Source organism: Poecilia formosa, unplaced genomic scaffold, assembly GCF_000485575.1.
Source record: "Poecilia formosa unplaced genomic scaffold, Poecilia_formosa-5.1.2 Scaffold985, whole genome shotgun sequence".
Lineage (NCBI taxonomy): Eukaryota > Metazoa > Chordata > Actinopteri > Cyprinodontiformes > Poeciliidae > Poecilia > Poecilia formosa.
In genome coordinates, this window is record NW_006800924.1 from 1 (window position 1) to 27,534 (window position 27,534).

General features: G+C 34.6%; 1 protein-coding gene and 1 long non-coding RNA gene across 12 annotated transcripts; both read right to left on the reverse strand.

Annotated features, from left to right (window-relative positions):
- Nucleotides 1-111: 111 nt before the first annotated feature.
- LOC107835081 (uncharacterized) lies at nucleotides 112-2,873 on the reverse strand. 2 transcript variants are annotated; one of them, XR_001660913.1, is made up of 4 exons: nucleotides 2,815-2,873; nucleotides 1,582-1,678; nucleotides 376-702; nucleotides 112-180 (listed from the first exon to the last, which is right to left on the reverse strand). It is a non-coding gene; the product is annotated as an uncharacterized LOC107835081 (long non-coding RNA). The 2 variants fall into 2 exon arrangements; XR_001660912.1 differs by having other exon boundaries at nucleotides 2,819-2,871.
- A 1,758-nt stretch (nucleotides 2,874-4,631) lies between these two features.
- Nucleotides 4,632-27,534, reverse strand: LOC103132289 (natural cytotoxicity triggering receptor 2-like). 10 transcript variants are annotated; one of them, XM_016667291.1, is made up of 7 exons: nucleotides 14,630-14,783; nucleotides 7,861-8,178; nucleotides 7,584-7,655; nucleotides 7,226-7,333; nucleotides 6,563-6,597; nucleotides 6,309-6,464; nucleotides 4,632-5,509 (listed from the first exon to the last, which is right to left on the reverse strand). In XM_016667291.1, exons 1-7 carry the CDS (start codon nucleotides 14,667-14,669, stop codon nucleotides 5,321-5,323), a joined length of 918 nt encoding a protein of 305 aa, XP_016522777.1. In that variant the 5' UTR covers nucleotides 14,670-14,783; the 3' UTR covers nucleotides 4,632-5,320. The 10 variants fall into 10 exon arrangements, with proteins under 10 accessions (XP_016522777.1, XP_007544130.1, XP_016522775.1 ...); XM_007544068.2 differs by having other exon boundaries at nucleotides 7,861-8,181; XM_016667289.1 differs by lacking the exons at nucleotides 7,584-7,655; nucleotides 7,861-8,178 and adding exons at nucleotides 12,545-12,730; nucleotides 12,905-13,232 and having other exon boundaries at nucleotides 7,226-7,324.

Consider the following 27,534-nt stretch of genomic DNA (forward strand, 5'->3'; position numbering starts at 1 on the left):
ACGCACTATAACAAACCAACCTCATGAAAACATGAGCAAATACTTTACCTTTGGGTTTGACTGCTCTGTTCTTTTGCACGGCTGAACTCAAAGTTGCTGCTGTTGTTTTTACAGACGTTGACGACAGAAATATTGATGTAAAATTTCCCAGAGTCAAGTTTGAGTCTGAAGTGCTTGAAGCTGTGAGAAATTAAACATTCATGATACCAATGAAGATGTTTGTCTCAGTTTGAACATGTTGGATGATTTAATCAGTTAAAAACATCTGAACTCTGAGTTAAACCCAGTTTTATGTTATTTGAATCAGAAGAAACTGTCAGTGAGCAGAGTTTACTTTCAGAGACACGAAGGAACATTTCCAGGAGAGAAACTCACCTCCAGTCACAACCAGGTCAAAATCAGCATACTGTAACGGTACACCAGGCTTCTCCAAAAGACATCGGTACCGTCCTGAGTCTGACATTTTCAGGTCTCTGATGCTCACATTCATAATAGCAGTACCATCAGGAAAGCTTTGATAGTCAATGCCGTATCTGCCTCTGTGAGCTCTGTCTTCTGTTGTGCTAATCAAAATATTTATTGTACAGTTTTCCTTACAAAAGAACTTTCTTCTTCCTGCTAACAAAGCTTTACATCCAAGTCTGAAGTTTCCTCCTTCTTTTCCTCTAGCGGTTGTCAGAGTGTCTCCACCCTTCAGAGCTGCTGAGAAGATCAGTAATTACTGTGATATTCAGCAGCTTAAAGGCAAAATATATTTTATAAATTTAACTGAAGATGTCAGAACAAATTAACATTGACTCCATCCATCCATCCATCCATCCATCCATCCATCCATCCATCCATCCATCCATCCATCCATCCATCCATCCATCCATTTTCTGTACACCCTTGTCCCTTAATGGGGTCGGGAGGGTTGCTGGTGCTTATCTCCAGCTAGCGTTCCGGGCGAGAGGCGGGGTTCACCCTGGACAGGTCGCCAGTCTGTCACAGGGACATTGATTCCCACATTTCTAATTTTAATACATTCCCAAACTCTTTATTTTGCTCAACAACCTGGTTTCTTTGTTCCACCATGTACTTAAATCACTAACTGAGAAGCAAATCAAAGCTTGTCTAAAAGCTAAAACATTAACATCATTGATTGATTTATTTATTTATTTTTTTGCTGTTTTTTGTTTCAAGTTCTACCAATCAACAAAGTCTGAAGTTTATACAACTGTACATTTATTTAAACTAATTTTTTAGCATTACAACAATTTTCTGATGGTTAGTTTTCTGGTTTAGTGCTGAAATTATCTGATCAGACAGAAAAGAACTTAATTAGTGCAATTAGCAAAAAAAATTGTGATTTGACAAGCTTTGTATGATTTAGTTGGCCTCACAATGAACTTTTTATATTTAAAACGGACCATTAACATGTTTTACTACAGAACCAACAGAATGAAACAGATGAAACTAGTTAAACACACGGCTTAAAATCTTTTAACAAAGTTGGAATTCTCTCTGATAAAATGTGAGGAACTGAAAGGATGAAGGACTGAGAGCACAGAAGATGATAGAAATAAATGTAAATGTACTCACTGAGGAAGATGAGGCAGATCAAAGTGAGACAGACCTTCATCCTGAGCTGCTGATGGTTTCAGTTTCTCTTCCTGCTTCACTGAAACCAGGAACTACTCTGTAGGATGAAATTCTTTTTCCGAACACCAGAGGGCGCTACTACTTTTATTGCAGAGTTATAGTTTCAAGTAGATTATTCCTCATCAGATGAAAGTGTTTGTTTTCCTTCTAGCAATCTGTTGTTTTAATTAACAGACTTAATGTAGCAGAGAGAAAAGCTTGTGTGTGTCTTTGTGTGAGTTTTGATCAAAATTATTGTAGTGATGGTTGTAGGTGTTTATGAGATTTTTGGTCAATGCGTTTGTTTGGAGCCACCTAGTGGTGTGATGAGTGACTGCATGCAACGGGTCCGTCAGGCACTCTCGCGGCTTCCCCCACCTACCTCCACCAGCTGAGGAGCGCTGCTGGAGGTAGGTGGGGGAGAGGCAGGTATTCACTTCTTTTTTTACTTAGGTCATATTTTCTAGTTCAACAAATAACAAAGTACTGTAAGAATATTTAACATTTACAAATATAATTTGTAAAGTTTTCTCGTGGTTGGTCTGGAAAAATGTGACCCTGTGAGTGGGAGCTGGGGCGGTGGCTGACCACACGGTCACGGCGCTAAATGTGTCTTTATTTTTTAGCCTGTGGGACCACTGGCTGCAGTCTGTCACATTGTGAGGAGTCACATGGAAATTTGTTAACTGTTATTATTTTAAATTATACGATCAAATCTAAATAATAATAATAATAATAATAATAATAATAATAATAATAACAGATTTCCAAAAACAAAACAAAACATTCGTATTCAATGAATCAATCAAAAATAACACTAACAGCAAAAACAGTAAAATAACAGACAGCTGTTACACCAGTTAACAGTCAAAACAGTCATTTTTCTACATATATATATCAACAAATTCACAGTTTGAATCCACCTAGCACAACAAAGAACGAAAAACTCCTCACAATGTGACTGTCTGCACCCAGTGGACCGACAGGCTGAAAAATAAAAGACACATTTAGCGCCGTGACCGAGTGGTCAGCCACCGGCCCAGCTCCCACTCATCGGGTCACATTTTTCCAGCCGAACCACGAGAAAACTTTACAAATTATATTTGATAATGGTAAATATTCTAACAGTACTTCGTTAATTGTTGAACTAGAAAAATATGACCCTAAGTAAAAAAGGAGTCTCGCATCTCGCACCTACCTCCAGCAGCGCTCCTCAGAATTCTGGTGGGGGAAGCCGCGAGAGTAACTGACGGACCCGTTGCATGCAGTCATTCATCACACCACTAGGTGGCTCCAAACGCAGTGACCAAAAATCTTATAAACACCTACAACCATCACTACAATCATTTTGATCAAAACTCACACAAAGACACACACAAGCTTTTTTCTCTGTTACATTAAGGTGATTTAGGCAATAGTGAAGTTTTGGTGATGCTCTCTGATCGTCCTGGAAACATTTTAAACTGCAAACAGAGTGTCTGGAGGCAGTTTAAACAGTTGTACAGAAAAATAGATGAGGAGTTGTCTTATCTTATTATAAGTAAGGCTTTGGGTACAAGATTTCAGTTTTCATGTTTGTAGTTTTCACTGTTAAGACAATCAAACTTTTTCTTTATTGTATTTTATGTTTTTGTCTGATTTAAGGTCCAATGTATTGCTACAGTATGTCAAAATGAAAAAAAAGACTAAATTCAGACATGTGAAGTTGTGTTAAAGTAAATAAGACCAAGAAACAATACAAACATTCTAACATACAATAATTCTAAAACATAAATATAATTGGGAATTGAAAACTGGCCCCCAGGCCTTGGAATGCTCTCCATGTAGCATTACTAGAAAAATACTAGTTTTTTTCTAGTTGAAACAGAACATTATGGTGTTCTGTTTCAACCGATGCATTCAAAAAAATTCTCAAGACATGCTTTTTTAGACAGGACTATGGCTAACTTTTTGGTTTCTTGTTTTTAGTTTCTCTTTGTTTTATTATGTTTACTCTCATTGTAAACACTTTGTGACTTCTCGTGTCTGTGAAAGGTGACATATAAAGTTTACTTACTTACTTACTTACAAATATAAAGTAACATAAAGACTGTGAGGACATTACATGTAACACCCAAGAAACTTTTGTTTCTATTTTTACTGTTTAAATCAGTTCTTAGGGGTTCTAACGGTCCGTTTCTGTGCATATTTTAACATTATCCTGTAAATTTGTTTTTGCCTAAAACCGTCTCAGTGCTGCCCTCTTTGGTTGAACAATGGTTACTGCAGTTGAATTTTCCTACTGCTCACAAAGGTACACAGATGAAACCTCTCGGCTCATCACCTCTTTTAGCCATGCCCCTCAGTGTATCGTTAAGTAGCTAAAAATTAAGGACGTGAAAATTTGTTTGGCCAAAGTCTGAAAAAATATTCCAGCTGAATCATAAAAAAATATTTTATTTGATCCACAACAAAACTTGTTCAAGTCTTTTAAACAGAGAAAAAGCAGAAAGTATTGAAATTTCACTAACTACCAGTGTATTGCATATAAAAATAAACAATATGAAATACATATGCATACATACTGTTGTTTAATTAAATACCCATTGAATGAAAATAAGTTCATAAAAACAGTGACAGCGATTAGATCATCTTTCAAACATCTTTTGTTTGAAAGGAGATCATTCAGTAAAGGAACATTATTTAGTGAGGAGCCACATATTAAATAATTTAGCTTAGTTTAGTTCAGGAACAAACTGCAGATATTTCCTCAGCAGATGATTTATTCTGTCTGTTCTCTTTTATGATTTCCTGTCTCTGGGTTGATCAGCTTTTATTCTGTCTGACCTTCATTTTCTCCTGTGTTTTCTGTGTTTATGCTACTGTCTTGAATGTTTTATTTAGTTTATGTTTTATTCTTATTCCAAAGTGTAAAGGGAAATATTTATCAAATATTTGTCTTACATTTCCCCCTATTGTTTTGTATTTTAACTCATTTATACCTAAGCCTGACATATTTTGTGTGTTTTTTAGTTATTATCAGTTAATTTAGACAACATTGAGGAGCCATGCAGCTGTTTGGCAGAGCTGCAGCTGCAGCATCATATGAGCTGAATTTGCTGCAGTGTTTTATGTTTCACTCCACACTAATTCAACACAACCCATCAGAACAACCACAGCAGCTGACCTGACTATAGCAGGAAGTCTGAAACAAAGATAATAACAAGAAGCTTATCTTACAACTGTAATCATTAGCATGATTTTCAATATCAGCTAGCAAATAATTAACTTGACAAATATGTTGAAGTACTTCTGTTGGAGCCTATAAAGTCTATTCTCTCAGTGTAGGGACTTTAGAACTGGGTGATGTTCTCTAGCTTCTTGGTTTAAGTCAGAACGCCAGCAGCAGTGGTTCTGGATCTGATTGATTTGTTAGGTAGACCTGTAAAGACACTTTTGCAGTAATCAATGTGACTCAAGATAAACACATGGATGAGTTTCTCTAGATCTTGTTGAGATTTTAGTTCTTTAATCCTGGGAATGTTCTTCAGGTTATAGAAGACAGACTTTGTAACTGTCTTTATGTGACTCTGAAGGTCCATCTCTACATCCAGATTTCAGGCCTGATCTCTCGTTTCCAGCTGTGATAAATGAGTATCGAATGTTCCAATAACCTTCATAATGGACTGATTTTGGTTACGTCTCTGTTGTTGAGTCCATATCAGCAAAGCTCTGGTTCTAAAGTAATGGTGGAATAAATAGCAGGTGACCCGTTGCCATGGCTACCAGAGCTCATATCTAACTGAGGTTCTGAGTACATGACGTTATCTGAAACACCAAGATGGCCGCCATTGGATCCGTTGTCATCGTTCAACATCTGCACTTCAGAGTACTCTGCTTCTTCTTTAGCCTGGAAGAAAACAAGGAGAAAAGTTTTATTTTGTTAATTTATACTTTAAAATGTTTCTGCAAGCCGAATTTAGAATAGCTGAATAAGGAGATTCAACAAAGCTGGATACTTTTGCACATCATACGATTTTTCATTTATAAAAAACGTTTTGAATCAAGTATAATTTTGTTTCTACTTCACAAGTTTTTACCACTTTGTGTTGGTCTTTAACATAAAACTTCAATTGTAGTTTAAACAGCTCTGTTTTCTACAAGTTTGCATGGATATCACAACTTCAAGAAGTTAAAGTGAAACCCAGATTAAAAAATAATTATTAGAAACACATCAATACATCAGATAATTTAAAATGCTTTTAGAGGATATTAAAAATTAAATCTTTATCAAATAAAATTATCACAAATATATTGTGCTTCTGACACAAGAGAGTAAAACCAAATGTTTATGACATATAAGAAACTAAATTGCAAATCTTTTTTATTCACTTGCAAATGCATCCAATCATAATGATACTGTAGGACATTGGAATGGCTTCCCATATTCTATAAGTCAGTAAATGCAAAAGAGGAAAAGCCTGATAATCAAAAAAGTTTATAATTTTATGAATAAATCTACTCAAAGTTACCTTGTTAACAGGATTTTGAGCAAAATATTAAATGTTTTACCATGAAACATAAAACGAAACACTCAGAGCTCAGACGTCCCCCGCTCTGCGATAGTGAAACTATACTTTGTATTTTTAGCTCAAACTGAATGACAAAAATTAAGAAAACAATATTATTATTACTGTCCTTCCACTTACTTGGCACTGCGGTTCGCTGGCCAGGCTGTATATTGCGTTGCTTTCAGCTGCGTTTGGTTTGTTGGGTTGGACAGAAACGTAAACTGAAGATATTTCCCCAGCAGGAGGTTTGTTCTCTCTGCCATCCTCTCTGATCTCCTCATAAACGGTGTTGATCTGCAGAACCAAGAGTTTAATTTGGATGAAGCAGCAGGTTTACAAACTGACTGCTGTAGGATCAGAAAGACGCTGCAGATGTTTTTACTCTGACTTACCGTTAAGTCAGGGGGATTTGTGTCTACTGGACGACCTGAAAAACAAAACAAGGAAATATCTGATTTAAAACAATATTACAAAACTGTTAGTTAGCAGAGATTCCCTTTTTGATTTAGATCTGAACTTTGACTGGACCATTCTAACACAAGAATATTTCTTTGAGCTAACATCTGCGACTTCCTGCAACTTTTGAATGCATCTCTGCTCCAACATATTCAAGGAGGCTGAATTATCTCCTTATATGTCAACAAGTTCTGCAGAGGCCTGGCAGATAAATGTTTTCACACCACAGACTCAAAATGATGAAGTTACAGATAAGTGTAACCTTGGTCTGCTTCAAGTTTGCGCAATTTCCCTTTTTTACCCCTGAAGTTTTGTGTCAACACAGCTATGCATAAAAAGTTTTGCCTTCATGTAACATTGTACAACGAAGCAAATATTCTCAAGATCACTTTTTATGCTTATTAATTTCGTATAGATTTTATAATCTATGAGCGTGTAAAACACAAAGGAACTTTGGTAAAATCACCATAAATGGAGGCATCGTTACATTCTGTTGGTAAATTACATTTTGTAAATAATAAATGAACCAGGATGTGAGTTTAGTTTCAGGAAGTGACAGTGTGAGATGGAAACAGCAGTGTGTGTGTTTTATAACTCACCTTTCTGTTGATGGAAACGTTTCCTCCAGCAGTAAATCAGCAGAGCCGTCGCTAACAAGATGATCAGGACCAGACTCAGACCCACATAAAGCAGCTGATCTGTTTGACCTGTTTTAATACAAATTTATATTTTTGGTTCTTTTTGTTCTGTTTCTGAGCCACAAACATTAAACCCACTTAGAGTAATCTAGAACCATCGCAGTTTCATGTTGACGTCTGAAATTCTGCAACATTAAAATTTAAATGTTGTCACACTCTAAATGTTTTGTCAACATTGTTGATTTACAGCATTTTAAGAAAATCATAAAATGTCAACTGTCAATAACCAACATCATAAAAACATCAGCAGATATTTTACCTTTGGGTTCAGATGATGTTGTGGTTTGTTGGGTGGTTGAAGATGAGGAGTAAGAAGAAAATGAAGTTGTAGCTGTGAGAAATTAAACCTTCATGATACCAGTGAAGATGTTTGTCTGTGTGAGTCTCAGTTTGAACATGTTGGATGATTTAATCAGTTAAAAACATCTGAACTCAGATTTAAACCCAGTTTGATGTTATTTGGATCAGAAGAAACTGTCAGTGAGCAGAGTTTACTGTCAGAGACACGAAGGAACATTTCCAGGAGAGAAACTCACCTTCAGTCACATCCAGATGAAATTCATGATATCGAGATCGGTTTTTACCCAAACCACATCGGTACCGTCCTGAATCAGATCGTTTCAGGTCTGAGATGCTCACATACAGAGAAGCTGAAGTATAATTTGAGTCATATAAAGTGCTGTATCTGCCTTTATCAGCTCTGTTTTCTGTTGTGTTAATCAGAATATGTTCTTCTTCACAGTTTTCCTTACAGAAGAGTATTGGGTTTCCAGTGAAATTAAATTTACATTCAACTGTGATGTTTTCTCCTCCCATTCTTGCATGAGTTTCTGCAGCTTCTCCATCCTGCAGAGCTGCTGAGAGGATAAACAGTGATTACTGTGATATTCAGCAACTGGAAGAGAAAATATATTTTATAAATTTAACTGGAGATATGAGAGTAAATTAACATTGACTCCAACATTTTAAACTAATTCTAATGAATTCCCCAAACTTTTATGTTGCACATCAACCGTCTGGTTTCTTTGTTCCACCTGGTTAAATATTCAATGGAGAAGCAACTCAAAGCTTGTTTAAAAAGCTTAAAAAGTTAACACCATTCAGTTTTTATTTTTGTTTTTATATTTTTGGAACACAGCTCTTTCCTGTAGATTTTATGACTGTGGCTGTGATGAAGTTTCAGTATTGCATCACTTTGTCGTTTCCGTTTCAACTTCTTTAAATCTATGACAAAAATATATTTGTCTAGTTCTCTAAAGCAACAAACTCTGAGCTCTAAAAGACAAACCTGAACAATTTGTTTATTTAAATCTGCATTTAGCAACTTCTTGATGGTTAGTTTTCTGTTTCTGTGCTGAAATATTTTGATTCCGCGTCCAGAAAGGAAACTGTGCATTCCAGGAACATAGATAATTGCTAATTTGCAAATATACAAGTGATTTGAAAAGTTTAAAATAATTCAGTTAACTTTGGAATTAAGCCATTTATACATAAACAGATCAACATCTTTAACCACAGAAACCAACAGGATGCAGCTGAGAAAACTACAGAGAAGCAGCAGAAGTTAAAATTCTCTCTGATAAACTGTGAGGACCTGGAAGGATGAAGGACTGAGAGCAGAGGAACTGATAGAAATAAAATAATAATGTACTCACTGAGGAAGAAGAGGCAGATCAAAGTGAGACAGACCTTCATCCTGAGCTGCTGATGGTTTCTAACTCTGCTTCTCTTCCTCTTTCACCGATAAACCAGGAACTTCTCTACAGGAAGCAGTTTCTCCTATGAAAACCAGAGGGCGCTACTACTTTTACTGCAGAGTTAAAGTTTCTGTAGATTATTCCTCATCAGATCAAAGAATACTCTGGATTAAAACTCAAAACGTTTCATTTCACAAATTCTGCAGCCCAGATTTGTTCTTTAAATAGAAACTGATGCTGAAATTAAAAGCTGAGAAGTTAAAAAACTGCAGCTTCAACACAGAAAACATCAAACATTCATAACTGGTTAACCATGGAAACATTGCAGCACTGATTACAGATGAGGAAGCACATCTAGTTAATGTTTTAACTGCAAATTTGATTTTAGCACTAATCAGAAATCATGATGCACAATTTAAACCAAAGAGTTCAACTTGTTTTACTATGAACTTTGATGAGTTTTCTTTAGCTAGCTTACTCTGCAGGAAAGTTTAGTTTCTCAGTAAAATTACAGGATATCCTGTATCCTGTAATGTTGAGAACATAAGAAAACCTAAATATTGAATTATTTTTCTTTCACATTATGAAATTACTGAGTATGGCTATTATTTTACATTTAAACATATAAAGAGATGGGCTAACTGCTCTTTTGTTTCTTGTTATCTTAGCAAATAAATACTTTTATTAAAATATATTTACTTAAACTATAAAAAAGGAGCTGTGATTACTTATAAAAATATTTAATAAAATCTGAGATAAGACTTCAAAAATGTAAAGATTATCAGTGGATAAAAATAATTTTCTCATCAATCTTACACAATTATGTCTGACTTTTCAGATTATATCAAAAACAGATTAACAAGAAAGTTGAAGTAAAACGATTCACATCAGTTTGTTCACATTTAAATTTACTAATCAACAACATGAACATTGAAACATTTGGTTCATCTGGAGTAACGAAAATGAAAGTCTGCACAAATCCAAGATGAATTTAAATTATTAAATATAACCAGAAATAATGAGAAAGAATAAAAACGAAAAGAGAAATTTCTTTAATAATATTCATTCTTTGCAACACAATACCCTCCGATTTATTTTATTTGTTAGTTCGACAATTTTATTTTCCTTTCATTAATGTAATGTATCACACCATATATTTTCTACTTTGATATTAAATAAAAGTAAAAAAAAAGACATTTATTTAATTTCCATCTCTTTGTGACTTTTATAGATTTATGTTCTCAATACCTGGAAGCAGAAAATTACTGGAAGCAAATTTCAGTTTCTGAACTATTTCTGTAATTATGTGACTCATTTATAGATCAGTTTGATGATTTTAGAGAGAATAAACACAGTAACGTTTTAGCAGAACCAGAGCAGAGCTACTGCTGTAAACTAATGTTGGAGTAAAGAGCAGAATCATCGATCGCTGCGGTTTGCAGAGTTCATCTGAATCTCCGAGTAGGTGACGTTTTCTGCATGACCACAGGGGGCGCTGTTGGCTGAAGTGGTAGTCAGATTCAGGAACTGAACCTCAGAGTACTCTACTGCATCAGCTCTAGCCTGGAAGGAAACAGGAACAAACATTTCAGTTTGCAACTTCATGTTTAATCAGTTCCCTTCATGCATAAAATAATATTTTAGTCAAATAAACCATTAGGAACACAAAATATGTTATTAATTTAAATAAGCCTGAGTCAAGTTTAGATGTGAACTTACTACCTTATAATTAAACTACTGAAACAGATTATGGAGACAGAGAGTGACCTTGAAATACTATCAATGTTTTACACTTGTTGTTTTGTGACACAGTAATATTTTTTTGTTTTCACAAGTTGATTTTCTCAAATTTTACTAAGATTTTACACAATAGTTTTCTGTTATGTTGTTAAAATGTTTCCTCCTTTAGTCCTTCCTGTATATTTTCCTTAGTTACCTTGGAGTTTTTGCTGTTTTCTGTTTCTTCAGAAGAACCTGAAAAACATGCACTTCAGTAAATATGAGAATAGATTTTCTAATCTAAAACATTTTTAGCATCATTTAACCTATTATGACACGGTAGAAAATGTTGTTACTTTATTGGTTTGTAACATTGTAGTGACTATATTACAAATGAATTAATAGCTTGTTTATTCAAGTTATTCTTTGAAAATAAATACAAAAAGAAGTAAATATCTCCCAAAAAAACAAAAACAAAAAACATATAGAGATAAAATCGACCCAAACTTCAGACCAGCCCACCAGAAATTTTCCCAGTTTTCCCGATTAGCCAATCTGAGCTTTGCTCATCCAGAACATTTTATATTTCACAATAAGAACAGAGCTGGAGCTGAACGATCTGTTGTGAAATGTTGTCTGAACTTTTAGCAGACTGATGTTTCCTCACCGACTCTGTCTGCATCAGGGTCAGAAAAGATGCAGCAACTTTCAGTGTTGAAAGGGAAGCATTGAGTTTATTTAATATTTGACATTTACACAAGATTATAGATACTTTGTGCTTATGTTGATTATCACATTCAGATTCTAAAATCTGTGAACTTCTGAAATAAGGAAATAAAGAAAATTTCCCAGAGGTGGAGAATCAGTTGCAGCCTCTTCTTGACTTAATCTTAAAAAATAAAGCTTCAGATAAAAATGTTCTTTTTCACCGTGGGCATTAATAAATGTGTTATAATCATTTATTATATTTATTAATATTATTCTGTTATTAATTAAAACCTTTATAAGATTTACTCTAAATATGGATAGTTTGTAATCAATAAAGGCCAGAATTATTCATACCCCTGGCAGATTTAGTTTTAAAGTAATCTTTAAATTTGACCAACATGTTTCTACAAACTATAATATTTACGTTTTGGAAGAATCTGAAGGAAGCTAAAGATTAGGGTGATGGAAAGGAGGCATTCCATCCTCAAAAACTGGAAGATCTTCACCAAAGAAAGAAAATATTGACATATCACTGGAAACTTGAAATAGTTGTTGAGAAATTATAAGAAATAATTGACTGTTGTAAGATCAGCAAAGATCTTACAAAGATCTTACAAAGATGTCCATTTTTATGTCAAAACTTCAAAAGAAACAATGAAATTTGGCTGTTTTGATAGCAATACTACCAATGTATTGTTGTTAATTTATTTGGCTGATGAGTAATGGACTTTAAATCTAAACTTGTGTGTCACTGATTTTATAGGTTATTTGTTGCCTGTAATATTTTACCTTTTTGTTGACTGAAGTTTTTCCTCTTGCAGAAAATCAACAGAGCTGCTGCTAACAAGACGATCAGGACCACCAGAACCAGACCCACATAAAGCAACGGATCTGCAGGGATGATTAAAGTTTATCTCAGTTTTTTCTGAATCAAAGATCCTCCAACATAAACGCTTTAGGAGTTCAATTATGTGCAAAATTATAATCATGCTGATTTTTTAACACTGTGAAATTTAGCCTTTAACAGCTTCATCGACAGACAATGATGAACTTCAACAAACCCAAATCATCTCATCAACATCTAATAAACATGAACCTGAAGCTGCAGCTGGTTTATCAGAGAGTTTGATGGTTTCAGACGGAGAAGGAGAGAAACTCTGACTCTGTGATGTTGCTGTTGTTCTCATTGTTGTTGCTTTTGTTGCTTTTGTTGTTGTTGAGTCTGCTGGGAGAAACGTTGACCTTACAAAAGGTCTTGTAGTCCATTTTGGCTTTGAAGAATCTGAAGATGTAAGAATGAAACAAAACCAAAGAAACTGAGGTTGAATTGACAGTTTTCTCATTTGTATGATCAATTTGTGTTTTCATGAGTCACAGTTTGAACATGTTGGTCTTTTAAAGTTGGTCTGTTGAAAGCTTGGACTAAAATTTTAATAATAATAAAAGAAAAACTCACCTTCAATCACAGTAAGGTTAAAATGATTGTATAAAATTCCTTTCCATGTATCTGAGCGGCACCAGTACCGTCCTGAGTCTGACGGTTTCAGATCTGTGATGCTAACATACAGAAAATCAGATGAAAAAAATATTTCTTCCCTCATATCTGATGCTGAATCTGCCGTTCTCATCTCTGTCTTTAGTTGTGCCAATGAGAATGTTTTCTCCTTCACACGTTTCCTTACAGAAAAATCTTTTGGTTCCTGAGTAACCAAATTCACATTGAACTGTGATGCTTCCTCCTTCTTTTTCTGTGTAGGTTCCCATAGTTTCTCCATCCTGCAGAGCTGCTGATAAAATAAACAGTCAATAGATACTGTCATTGTAGAATATGATACAGAATAAATGTTAATTTAACCTAGTTTTCACATAAATTCTCTAAATATTTTCTGGTTTCTGTATAGCAGCTGAAAAAATCTCCAGAGAGGAAATTTGTACAGCAAAGCTTTGGATCAAAACTGAAACATTTTTCTCTATTTTATGTCTCTAAGGAGGGTTTGAAGCTTTGCTGCACCCGTTGGGTTATTTCTGCTCTGATCTTCCTCTTCAGGTGTTTTAAAAATTATGAAACAAACAGCTGCTTCCTGTAGTTCTTCGACTAGATGAGTTGTAGAAAACCAACAAGTCTCCAAACTAACAGAGTGTGAACTCCACGGGAAGTAAGTTTATCTAATTATAAATCTGAACAACTTTCATTTGGATTTTTTTCAGTTTTTGTGTGAAAATAATCAGAGTTTTGATCCTGACCACAAAATGAACAGAAAGTAACAGATAAAACTGGAGGAAAACTCAAAGTTCATTTTAAAAATGTTCAATAAAAAGTCTCCATCCTGCAGAGCTGTTGAGAAGATAAGTTAACAGTAATACTTACACTTAAATATCCTGAACTGGAGTATCGAGTTTATATACTTTTGATCAACATTATTAGATTATTTTTCTAATTTTGCTCTTTCCTTTGGTTTGTTATTTTGTTTGTTTTTCCTTTTAATTGATGTAAACACTCTGAATTGCCTTGTTGCTGAAAATGTGCTGTATAAATAAAATTACCTTACATTAATTACTGTAAGATTCAGCAGTTTATAGTTTTATCACATTTTTAAAACCCAGCGCTGTCCTGCAGATTGTGTCACTGTGTCTGTGAAAAAGTTTTAATGTTGCAGGACTTTGTGGTTTCTACTGATCTTCATTTTCAGTTTCCTTCAATGATTTATGAAACAATATTGAAAGAGTCTTTTTCTTTTCCTTTGTTTTTTGTTTTTATTATTATTCTAGGTTTTGTAGAAAACTGCAAGTTCTCCAAAGCAACAGATCGTGAGCTCAAGATAAAACTTTACATTTTGGTTATTTGCATTAAAACAAATTCTAGATGGTTAGTTTTCTGCTTCTGTGCCAAAATAATCTGTCTTTGGGTTCCCTTTATCTTTGAAACATTCCTCCATCAAAAATAAAGGTCAATTTGCAAATAAATGAGTGATTTAACAAAGTTAGAATAGTTAAATGAACTCTTGAATAAAGACATTTGTATTTAAACTCACCAACATGTTTTCAAACAGAAACCAACAAAAAAAACTAGAGAAACTGAATCGACTTTAAACCTTTCAACAATGTATAAAAACCTGTGAGGAACTGAAAGGATGAAGGACTGAGAGCAGAGGAACTGATATAAATAAAATAATGTACTCACTGAGGAAGAAGAGGCAGATCAGAGTGAGACAGACCTTCATCCTGAGCTGCTGATAGTTTCTAACTCTGCTTCTTTTCCTGCTTCACTGATAAACCAGGAACTTCTCAGCAGGATGCAGTTCCTCCTCTGAACACCAGAGGGCATTACTACTTTTAGTGCAGAGAACGTTTTTGTCCGAGCCTTTCAATAACGACTCATTAGAAGAAACTACATCTGAAGTTCTTAAGACTGTAAAGTTTAACCAAATATTAAAATACCTGTAAATTCATACATAAAGACTGATTTGTTCCATTGCAAAACAATAAAAAAATATATATTTTGTTTCAAGAACAATATACTGTCACCTGAAATGTTTCTGTTAATTAACTTAAAGTTTAAGTCCTGCCAAAGCTTTAGTTTAATTTATTTTTTTTCCACTTATCTCAGTAAAATACACAAACAACCCTCAACACTTTGTAGAGAGAGAAGCAGAAAGCTCAGAGCTGAAATGAAGTCTCCACTGAAATAATGACAATAAACAATAATAAAATATAATATAGAAAGTACAGCAATGACATAATGTCAATATGTATCATATACAAAATGTATCATATGCAAAAAAACAGTTTAACTTTATAAATGAATAGTATTAAATACATGCATATGAATATTGTACGTTGAATTACGAGAAAATTAATGCATGAAAAATAAGTTTATCATAAAATGCTTACAGTCCAGAGAATGGTCCTTCAAACATTTTCTGTCACATTCAGTTGAGGACATTTTTTAGCCAAGTGGCAAAACCTGTTCCATATTTTTGCTCCTCTTTAGAGTATACAAACTTTTCTTTACATTTGATTTTTGATTATTTTTGTCATGAAAAGTTGAGTCCAAATATTCCTCAACTCAGAGTTTAGTTCAGGAATAAACTGAAAATATTTCATCAGCCGATGTTTTGTTCTGTCTGATTTTCTTCCTCTCTGGGTTGATCTGCAAGAAGACAAAGAAGAAAAAGATGAAGAAATGTTTTATCACTGAGACAATTCTATAAAAAAAATTATATTCAGACTCACCTGAGAGACGGCAGCATACTCTGTTTCCACAGCAGGATCTGAAAAACATTCAGATCAGAGAGATGAAACTTCTCTTTTACAGAGATTAAGAGACTTTCCAGAAACTAAGAAAACTCCTGGAAAACTTGTCCAGTATCAAGCTGATGTACATTAGAGTTCCTTAACCATAACTATCCCAAATTACTGTCTATTATTTACAGGACATTGTCTAATATTGCTTAGTTGATGTTTGATTTCTCTGTGATTGTATTTTGCTTCTCAGCCCTGTACCAGAGCGTGGTTGTCCTGTTTGACTGACAGATTGTGGTGTTTCTGGGGTTGGTGCTTCTCGCTGTGTCCTGCTGGACGAACGGTGGATTTGCATTTCGGTTGGCCCTCCTTTTTGGGTCTGGTATGACTTGTTAGCTGCCTTGGTGGTGTGTTTTGTTGTTTTGTTTGACTGATTGTAGCTGTGGTCCAGTGTTGGACCAACACTGGATGTTTGGTGTGCTCTTGTTGCAGATGTTCTGCTAGTTGAGCTGATTTGGTCCTTTGCTGGCTAACCAAGCACTTCCAGCTGGTTCTTCTCATTGGGATTCAGCTGCTTCCTTGGTCTGTAGGCTGGGTTTGGGACTGGAGGACAGGATTTATAGGTTTGGTTCTGGATGGGTGGGGATACTGATTCCAGTTCCAGTGGTTCTTGGGGCTTCCTCCCTCGGTGGATCTCCACTATTCATGCAGGGGCATGGAGTGCAGGTTCGTCAGTGATGCACACACACACATATTGACCCTTTGCATGTAACGTCTCTTTCTTCGACCCGTTCCATCATGATGGACATCAAAAACAACCTATGCGCTCCTATAAAGCTTGTAAAAAAACTCACATGTGGTAGTCTAATATTGATTTGATTTAGTTGATTTCGCTGTAAAAATATAGAGCCATATATAGAGAGTCAGAGCAGCGAGGTCGGCTGCACAAACAGAAAAGGGTGAAAAAGAGCCTGTCGTTTTATTGTATAACTTTTAACGAGGAAAGATGCAGTGACAACCTTTTTCTGCCTTTCTCTTCCTCTTTCTTTGCCATTACATTTGAAATAAACCCAATCAATTCCTAATCAAGTTTTTTTTAATATTTAGATGTCATAGCAAAGCTATGATGCTCCACTTGTGAGAGTTAGACGACAGACGACTATTCTTAGTGCCACACAGCTGGACAAAACACATAAAAAAGCTGATTTGAGTTTAACTAACCATTGATTGATGCACTGAGCACGTTGGGCACAGCTGCCCAACACACTCCGTTGAAACATTAAATAACTTAAATGTTCATAAATAATTTCTTGTTTCTGTAAAGTTGTTGCTGAATTGTTAATTGCTAATCTAAGTTTTAGATGGACACTTTGTTTGTTATAGCCTCCTTTGGCGAGCCATAGAAGGCTGACCAACACTGAAGAAGAAGAAAACAAGAAAGAAGTTTTCATGTTTGACAAGAGATTTGGTATAAATGTAGCTTTTTTTTCATTAAGAGAGGACAACAGTTTTTGTGTTTTCTCACCTTTGCTTTTCATGGTCCTCCTCTTCCAGATGAAAATCACCAAAGGTGTTGATAACAAGATGATCTTGGCAACCAGAGTCAAAACCAGATAAAGCTGCAAACCTTCAGGGGTTTTAACAAGAAAACAGCCTGATTATCAGGAAAAAGTGGAAAATGTGGAGTATCTGATCCAAAAGCTGATGATATTCATCTTTGTTGCTATTTGCAAACCCAATAATCAAATGTTGGTGTTGCACATCCCTCTGGCTCAGAGGTGAAACAAGATAAATGCTCTGTTTTGCAGTGTAAGCTGTGCTTGTACAATATATTGGATATCAACATAAAGCACTCAGCGTGACACTTATAACAGTGACAATGAAGGGCAAATAATAGCACATGTGGTGTTGCACAGGAAACAAAAAGTGATGTCATTCTTTATGAAGAACGTTGTTAAAAATAAGCATAATGACTCACCTCTGATAATCGACTCTAACTTCAATCTTTCACTGCTAAGAACTTTGTAATAATTTCATCTGATTAAAACCAGATCGATCATAGATGAGATATAATCTAAAATATTCAACGTGCTGAAAAATGATTTTGAACTTCAGTAAAACAGTGAACAAACAAATTCGTTTTTGTAAAACTGGTGTCAGTTTGCGGCTGGCAGCAATATTCACTTAGCTCATTAGTTGTTCTGGTTTTAGTTGTTGTTTTTTTTTTAATTATGCTGTAAATTTAGGCCCAACTAAAACTGCCATTTATTGAAATTTGACAGAATGTAGAGCATTAGAAATAGTCAGTACATATTAAAAGATATGCTGGTGATAATTCAGTTATTTAAAAAAAAAGTTATTATGTGTATCTATTGACTTAATCAATGTATAACCTATGCATATAAGATGACCACCAGGACTCCTTACAGGAGTAAAATAAGTTAAAAAACAAACATGGGAGTTTTTCCTCTCCACCATGGCTACATGCTCAGAATGTGTGATCCAAAAATTGTATTAAAGGACGGGTAGCACTACCTCAACATATTTTTCCTCAAGTAAAAGTAAAAACTTATTTGGTAAAAAGTCTGCTGAGTAACTGATAAAATTTTCAATCACTTAATATTCAAAATAAATTCATAATCAGATGGACCAAAGTATTGACAAAAATGTTAATAATTCATATACGTAGCAAAAAATAAAATCGGGCAAAAGAAATTTTTCCAAATCAGTTGCTTTCAATATAAAACCTCTGACACTGTAATAAAAACTGAAGGTCTGTGTCTGGTGAATTTTTGGTTAAACATGGTTGATTTTCATTCAGTGGGTAGAAAATACAGACGTTTTACTCAAATAAGAAAAGAGATACTTCATAATAAAATTACTCAAGTAAAAGTAAAAAGTACAGCGTAGTAAAAATACTCCTACAAGTTAATGTTTTCAAAAGATTTACTCAAGTAAGTGAAACTGACTAAATGTAGCTACCGTGTTTCCCCGAAAGTAAGACAGTGTCTTACTATTGGGGAAACACGGTAGTTGCTGCCAAACTCTGCCAAGAAGGGACTCAACATTTGTGTTAATGTTGCTGCTGCTGTGCTGCAGAAGATATGAAAGTTGCTGCCATGATTTTTAATGACCTATTGTGTGAACAAACTTATTCACATGTGATTGTAATTTAATTTCTTGTTTAAGAAAAACACCACATTTGCAAAATTGTGTTTTGTTTTTTTTTCATTACCAGAACCTCATCAAAGATTTATGAACTTTTGTAATGGAAACACAGCTACAGAGCTAACTTTTCTTTCAGAGACATGAAGTAACATTTTAAGGAGAATACTCACCTTCAGTCACAATGAGTTCAAAGTTCTCATGCGGACCGTCCAAACCACACCGGTACCGTCCTGAGTCAGACTGTTTCAGCTCGTTGATGCTCACATGCAGAATGACAGATGAGAAATATCCTCTATTTTCATACTCAATGCTGAATCTGCCTTTCTGAACTCTGTCTGCTGTTGTTTCAATCAGGATATTCTTTCCGTCACAGTTTTCCTTACAGAAGATCCTCTTGCTTCCTCCAGGAAGCAGTAAACATCCGACTGTGATGTTTTCTCCTTCCATTCTTGTATGCGTTTTTCCAGCATCTCCATCCTGCAGAGTTGCTGAGAAGATAATTACTGTAAAATTCACCAACTTGAAGAGAAAATGTCTGCTACGAACTTAACTAAAGGTGTGGAAATAAATCAGCTTTGATTCCAATAATTTTGGATAATTTACTAAGGATCAGTTTAACTTCACAACCTTCTGGTTTCTTTGTTCCACCTGGTCAAGTCTCCAACTGAGAAACAAATCAAACCTTGTTGAAAAACTAAAAACTTAACATGTTATAGTCGTTTACTTTATTTTTCATCTTTGAAGAGCCCAGCTCTGGTCTGCAGATCAAAGCTTCACCTTTGTCTGTGGTGAAGCTTTGGGTCTTGCTGCACTTGGTGGTTTCTGTTTATGTTCCTCTTAAGCTTCTTTAAAAATGAAGTAAACAAATGCTTCCTCTGTTTCTTTGATTGATCTAAGAGTTCAGAAAAACTGCAAGACGTCCAAATCAACAGATTCTGACCTCTATAAGATAAGACTGAGCATTTTGTTTACTTGGTTAGTTTTCTGTTTTGGTGCTGAAATAATCTGACGTTGAACACAGAAAGGAAACTGCATTTGTGCAATAAAAAGTGGGTGACTGGCAAATACATTTGTGATTTTAAGAACTTATAATAACTAAATTAACTTTAGAATGAAGCAAATTAGATCAACATCTTTTACCACAGAAACCAACAGAATACAAAAGATAAACAGTCATCTTAAAATTTTTCAGCAAGGTAGAAAAACCTCAAAATAAACTGAAAAGATGAAGGATTGAAACTGATATGAATAAAATAATGTACTCACTGAGGAAGAAGAGGCAGATCAGAGAGAGACAGACCTTCATCCTGAGCTGCTGATGGTTTCTAACTCTGCTTCTCTTCCTGCTTCACTGATAAACCAGGAACTTCTCCTCAGAATGCAGTTCCTCCTCTGAACACCAGAGGACACTATTCTCCAACTTTTACCACAAAGTTAAAGTTTCTGAAGATTATTGCTGATCAGATGAAACAGTTTGCTTTTCATGTAGGACTACACTAAATGTTTTAATTAAATAAAATAGTTATATATTCAACCAACATTAAATTAGGTTAAAATGTTAATATTTTAGAACATTATTACATTAATTAGTTAACTGAGCCTCTAAACATCCAAACTGATGGTCAAGATGGAAACAGATGACTATTTACCACTTTATCATTATAAATATAGGTTTTAAAACATGGTTGTCTGCAATATTTAGGTAAAGATTTTAGAAATGCACAATCTATATTTGTGTTACAAGTAATAAATATAATTTTTATTTTTGCAGGTTTCATTCTTTCATAAAAATTTAAATGATTCCATTTGGGTTATATTCTTTTGTCTGATTTAAAGTGCAATGTGTCCCTAAAATCTGTCAAAGTCTAATTCCAACATGTGAAGTCGTGCTGAAATAAATAATACCAAAACGGCAAATAAACAGTTTTTATTATGTAATATAGAGATAAAATAGAAAGATTTCCAAATATAGTCATGTAAGAATGAAAACATACTTTATTAAATAAGAAATGTGAAAAGAATATTACTTTCTCAAAAAGAGCAGTAAAAGCAATACACTTAAGAATACCTCGCAAAAGTAAATTGATGTAAACACTTAAAATACATGACCACTTCTTTGACCACAGTTGGAAAAATAGCAAAAAGATGCATTTGCTTCATTGCAAAACTTGAAAAGCATCTTCAAAACAGAGAAAAAGAAAAACCTGAGAAATTTCATCATAAAGAACCAACATGTATCACATAGGCACAATAAATCAAACAACACAGGCAAAAATAAAAATGAAGAACATGAACACATTCACATGCTTAAAGGATGTTGAAAATAAACATTAAAATTGTTACAACACAACTTAGGTAACACTGAATAGAGGAACATATTTTAGCCAAGAAACAGAACTTAATTCACCATCTAGGTCCTGTACAAAACTATGCAATATGCTTGATTTTTTTATTATTTTATTTTTCTTCATCTGTACTTTGAGCTCTGATTGTTTCAGGGAGTTTAGTTCAGGAATAAACTGTAAATATTTTATCAGCGTTCTCAGTTTCCACAGCAGAATCTGAAAAACATTCAGATCAGAGAGATGAAACTTCTGATTTACAGACACAACTCATTATGTTTTCTCACCTGTGTTTCTCATGGCTCTCCTCTTCCAGCAGAAAATCACCAAAGGTGTTGATAACAAGATGATCTTGATGACCAGAAACAGAATCACATAAAGCTGCCGACCTGCAGGGGGATAAAACAAGAGAACAGCTTAGTTTGATCAGGACACAGTGGAAAATGTCTCTTCTGATCCAACAGCTGATGATCTTCATCTTTGTTGCTGTTTGTAAATACAACCTTTAGATGTCGGCATCCATCTGAGATGAGAGAAGATGAATGTTCATTTATGCTGTCTAATCTCTGCTCAGCAGCGCAGTATAGAGGGGAAAAGTTATGACACTTCTAAGGGCCCCTGATTGACAGGGGGCCCTCCACAAAAAAATAAAAATATATATATATTTGAACAGAAATTTTAAAAAACCGGGGCCCTGTCAATTACTGTTATTGTGTTTTTGTTTTTTTAGCAGTAAAAATTAAAAGTTACCCCTCCCAGACCAAAAAGCACACATCTATATTTACACAAACTCCCCCCATATATGCGTTAAATGGTTCGTTCCTGCTTGGCGAACTTGACACTAAGCTGTTTTCAGCAGCAGTCAGTAGAAGACAAGAATGACTGTGGCAGTTACTATGCTGCTAAGGAAAATAATGATGTCAAGTTTTCAAAAAAATGGAGAGATAAGAAAGAGAAAAAGACAAGTGTGAATCTGTAACACAGTTTTTCACCAAGAGGTGAGTAGACTGTGTGAGATTATCAACCATTCAGCAGAGTTTGCTTAGCTACAGACTACTGTTGCCTCCATAGCATTTAATGAATTAAGGAAAAGAAATACCAAGATATTCATAGATTTAACTTGTTCCTGTACCTCTTAACACACTTAACAGGTGAGTCAGTCAGCAGCAGCTGTAACCCCGATACCAGCATAACCTTTAACCTCTGTCCCAGTGAAAAAGGTGAGCAAAAGGTTGTCATTGGACAACCAGGTTGTCCAATGACAACCTAGTTAGCATCATTCCAGGGAGTCTATAAGGATTTCTCTCTGTCTTTGCTCTTTTTACAATTACACAACAGAAACAATATATTTGTTGCTGACAGAAATTTAAACAATCTTTATAAAATGATAATAAAAAAACAGCCTCCTGTCTGGACTGCAGCCAGTCCACACAGTTTTACCTTGGCTTGCATTTAAATTACAGATATATGTTGCCACGTCCCTCCTGACCCGTCCTCTCCTAAGTGAAATTAAAACTGCAGTATGTAACTTTTATAAAAAATTATATTTTTTACATATTTGTTGGAACTGTCATTGTGTTGTGACAGTATGTGACAGATAATTTGTGAAAAAAATATTTCCTCTGCCTTCTCCCAGTGCTATCTAGACATAACCAATCAGAGGTGGCAGGTTTTAGCGCTGTCAATCACAATCTCATGTGGTGCTGCTCATCCCCTTGCTCTGTGCTATGCTGTAGCTAGCATAGCGCAGAGCTGTGCAGATTCAAACTGTGAATGCTCAGTTGAGTTAGCATAGCTACCAGTGACGGCAGATAAACGGTTTTCCTGTAATGATAAGTTGTTTCTCCGCCACTAGCACATTCAGCAGTGAGTGAATGAAGTTGATTAACAACACTAAGACCCTCCTCCTGGTTCTGATTGGTTGTTTTTGGTCAGAACAGCGCATCACTTTAGCTAACAATAGTAGTTCAGGGAGGAGGTGAAGGAGATTGATTTTTTTCACAGATTATCTAAACCAGTAACAGTGCAGAGGCTGGTAAAATAAATTCCACAGGAATTAAAAAAATGTTTAATTCTTTTGCTAAGATCATTGAAAATGGTCACAATACATGACAGAATATTAAATCATCAATTAATTTTATCGTATGTAAGACAATAATGAGATATTGCTCCATAAAACCTCAACAGTTCATGATATAAGAGTCAACTGGTTTTCTGGTCCAAGCCCATATCCCCCACAAAAAACAGAAATAATTTTAGTTACATTAGTTTCTGTAATTTTGTTTGTTTATTGACTGGTGAATGTTAAGCATTTTATTTTTAATAGTTTCTCTAGCATCTTTGAGATTCACCGATAAATTTGGACTTCGACAGACCCAAATCCTTTCATCAACATCTACGAACATGAACAGATGATGAACCTGAAGCTGCAGCTGGTTTATCAGAGGGTTTGATGGTTCCAGATGGAGAAGGAGAGAAACTCTGACTCTGAGTTGCTGTTGTTGTTGTTGTTGTTGTTGTTGTTGTTGTTGTTGTTCTTATTGTTGTTGGTAGAAAAGTGGATCCTATAAAAGGTCTTGAAGTCCATTTTGGTTCTGAAGAATCTGAGGATGTGAGAATGAAACAATCATAACCACTGAGGTTAAAATTATATTCTTCCTGTTTTTATGAGTGATTTGTGTCATCATGAGTTTAAAGTTGATCTGTCGAAACCTAGAATAAAAATTTTAATTAAAAAAACTCACCTTCAGTCACAAAGAGATTAAAATGATCGTATAAAGTTCCATCAAAGGTTTCATCTAAGCGACACTGATACCGTCCTGAGTCTGTTTTTTTCAGATTTGTGATGCTCACATGCAGAAAATCAGATTTAAAAATACTTCTTTCCTCATATCTGATGCTGAATCTTCCTTTCTCATCTTTGTCTTTAGTTGTTTGAATGAGAATGTTTCTTCCTTCACAGGTTTCCTTGCAGACGAACCTTTTGGTTCCTGTGTAACGAAATTCACATCTAACTGTGATGCTTCCTCCTTCCTTTCCTCTGTAGGTTCCCACACTTTCTCCATCCTGCAGAGCTGATGAAGAGAAAAGCAGTCAGTAGTTACTGTAAGATTGAGCAGCTTGAGAAGAAAAAATGTTTTCATAAATTTAACTGAACAGATTGTAGATTATAATACAGTGAAAATGTAGTCATAAAGTAACTTGTATGTCTTCCCAGATAGCACAGAATGATTGAAACAACATTGAATCAATGTCAGCCAGAAACATTGAATCAACGTTGAACGCTGACATTGAAACAACATTNAAAAAGTACTCCTAAAAGTACATATTTTACAAAATATTTACTAAAGTAAATGTAATTGAGTAAATGTAAGTAGTACCCAACTATGAAAAGGAGCAGCAGATTTTCTTTCATAGAAAAACAGATAATAAATAGGAAATATGTGACTTAATGTTTGTTCCTCAGTGATGAAAAAGGGAGGTTAATGTTCTTCTTCTTTAGGGTTCTTATGAATATTGCAACATTTATGGTTCAAAACAGAAAGTGGATCGTTCTGTCCTTCAGTCGAGTTATAACGCTGTTTGATGTAGATAATATAACCCAGTAAAGAAAAGCTGTGAGGCGCTGATCACTGAAATCAGATAAAACTTTGAGCTCCTTCAGAATGTTTCATATTTCACAATAAAAAAAGCTGCAGCTCAGCGATCCGTTTTGAAACATTGTTGTGCAAAAGTGTTTCAGAAATGATGCAGCAACATGTTGAAACAAGAGCCGGTCTAAAAGTTTAATATTTCACTTCTGTACAAGATTCCAATAATTATGTGATTAATACTTTCTAAAAACCTGCGAACATGTAAAATAAGAAAGAAACAAAGAAATTTTTCCATAACTGGAGAATTAGTTTTAGTAACAGTTTGTTGAATTATTCCTGAAAAAATTTATTTTCATAAAAAAAAAATATAGGCAAATTTTCTCTTCAGGATAAAGTTAAGATTTTATTAAATTTAATGTAAATAAATATTAATATATTATTGATCTTTCCATATAAAGCTTAATAATATTTACTTTAAATATGAATCATAACCCAGAATTATTCATACTGCTGTTAGACTCAAGTATAAAATGAATGTTTAATTTTACCAACATTTTTCATCTGACTGGAAGTAATATTAACATTTGGAGGAACCCAAAATCTGAAGGGAACTAAAGATTAGGGTGATGGCAGGGAGTTCTTCCATCTGTAATAATTTGGAAATCATCTATCTTGATCAGATATCAGTGGAAACTTGCAAAACGTTGCTCAGAAATTGTGAAAATGGTTTGATCAAGAGATTAATATGTAAATATTTTTCAACATCCCAGTTTTATAATAAAATTTACCAGTTTTAAATTTTACAAAGCAAAATAAAAAAAACAGGTAGAATGTAAATAGTTTTTAAACTTTAAATCCAAACCTGCGATGTGTATTAATAATTTATAGATTAGTTGTTAGTTGTAATATTTTACCTTCATCCTGTAACTCACCTTTCTGTGGACCAAAGTTTTTCCTCTTGCAGAAAATCAGCAGAGCTGCTGCTAACAAGACGATCAGGACGACCAGAACCAGACCCACATAAAGCAACGGATCTGCAGGGATGATTAAAGTTCATGAGTTTATTCTGAGTCAAAAAACTTCTAACATAAACGTTTTACAAGTTTCATGATTTTCAAAGTTTAAACATGTTTAATTTTGAATTCTGGGTACTTTTCTTCTGTAGTGTTTTTCTGTAAAAGCTCTGAGTTTCACTTATAAATAAAATTCAACTTCAACAAATCCAAATCAACTCAACATCTGATAAACATGAACAGATGATGAACCTGAAGCTGCAGCTTTATTTTCAGAGGGTTTGATGGTTCCAGATGGAGAAGGAGAGAAACTCTGACTCTGAGTTGCTGTTGTTGTTGTTGTTGTTGTTGTTGTTGTTGTTGTTGTTCTTATTGTTGTTGGTAGAAAAGTGGATCCTATAAAAGGTCTTGAAGTCCATTTTGGTTCTGAAGAATCTGAGGATGTGAGAATGAAACAATCATAACCACTGAGGTTAAAATTATATTCTTCCTGTTTTTATGAGTGATTTGTGTCATCATGAGTTTAAAGTTGATCTGTCGAAACCTAGAATAAAAATTTTAATTAAAAAAACTCACCTTCAGTCACAAAGAGATCAAAATGATCATATAAAGTTCCATCAAAGGTTGCATCTAAGCGACACTGATACCGTCCTGAGTCTGATTTTTTCAGATCTGTGATGCTCACATGCAGAAAATCAGATTTAAAAATACTTCTTTCCTCATATCTGATGCTGAATCTTCCTCTCTCATCTTTGTCTTTAGTTGTTTCAATGAGAATGTTTCTTCCTTCACAGGTTTCCTTGCAGACGAACATTTTGGTTCCTGTGTAACCAAATTCACATCTAACTGTGATGCTTCCTCCTTCCTTTCCTCTGTAGGTTCCCACAGTTTCTCCATCCTGCAGAGCTGATGAGGAGAAAAACAGTCAGTAGTTACTGTAAGATTGAGCAGCTTGAGAAGAAAATATTTTCATAAATTTAACTGAACAGATGTAGAATATAACACAGTGAAAATATAGTCATAAATTAACTTGGATGTGTTATAACTTTCACCTTAAGCCAGTGTGCCAAACTAATGACAAAATTCTGTTAATAACTGGATTAACAACCTTTTTGTTCTATAAAAAAATCTCCATCTAAAAAGGCTATAAATTAAAGCTTGGTGAAAAATCAACCATGTTTCTCTGCTTTGTGTCTCCAAGGAAGATCTCAGTGTTGCTGCATTATGAGTTACTTCTGCTCTGATGTTCCTCTTCAGATATTTTAAAATGATGAAACCGTTTCCTCTGGTTTTTTTTTTTTTTTTTTTTTTTTTTTTGGAACAGATGCGTTGTAGAAAACCTACAGTTCTCCAAAGTAACAGACTCAAAACTCTGTGCTGGGTGAGTTTTATCATTTTGCCATTGACATATTCATTTCTGTGTTTCAGTTTTTGAGTGACAATATTCAGAGTTTATATTCTGTGCTTCAAATAATCAGGTACTTAACCAGAAAACAGAAAGTTGAAAAGAGGAAAAGTCAAAGTTTTTAAATATGTTCAACAATTTAAAACTCTATGATAAACTGTGAGGAACTGAAAGGATGAAGGACTGAGAGCAGAGAAACTGATATAAATAAAATAATGTACTCACTGAGGAAGAAGAGGCAGATCAGAGACAGACAGACCTTCATCCTGAGCTGCTGATGGTTTCTAACTCTGCTTCTCTTCCTGCTTCACTGATAAACCAGG

Coding starts and splice junctions, on each gene's coding strand:
- LOC103132289 (XM_016667289.1), bottom strand. CDS start 13,223: ATGGAGAAACTATGGGAACCTACACAGAAAAAGAAGGAGGAAGCATCA. Junction 7,325..12,544: donor TAAACCAGCTGCAGCTTCAG/GTTCATGTTTAT, acceptor CAGGTCAAACAG/ATCAGCTGCTTTATGTGGGT. Junction 5,510..6,308: donor CCAGCGAACCGCAGTGCCAA/GTAAGTGGAAGG, acceptor GTTTTCTTCCAG/GCTAAAGAAGAAGCAGAGTA.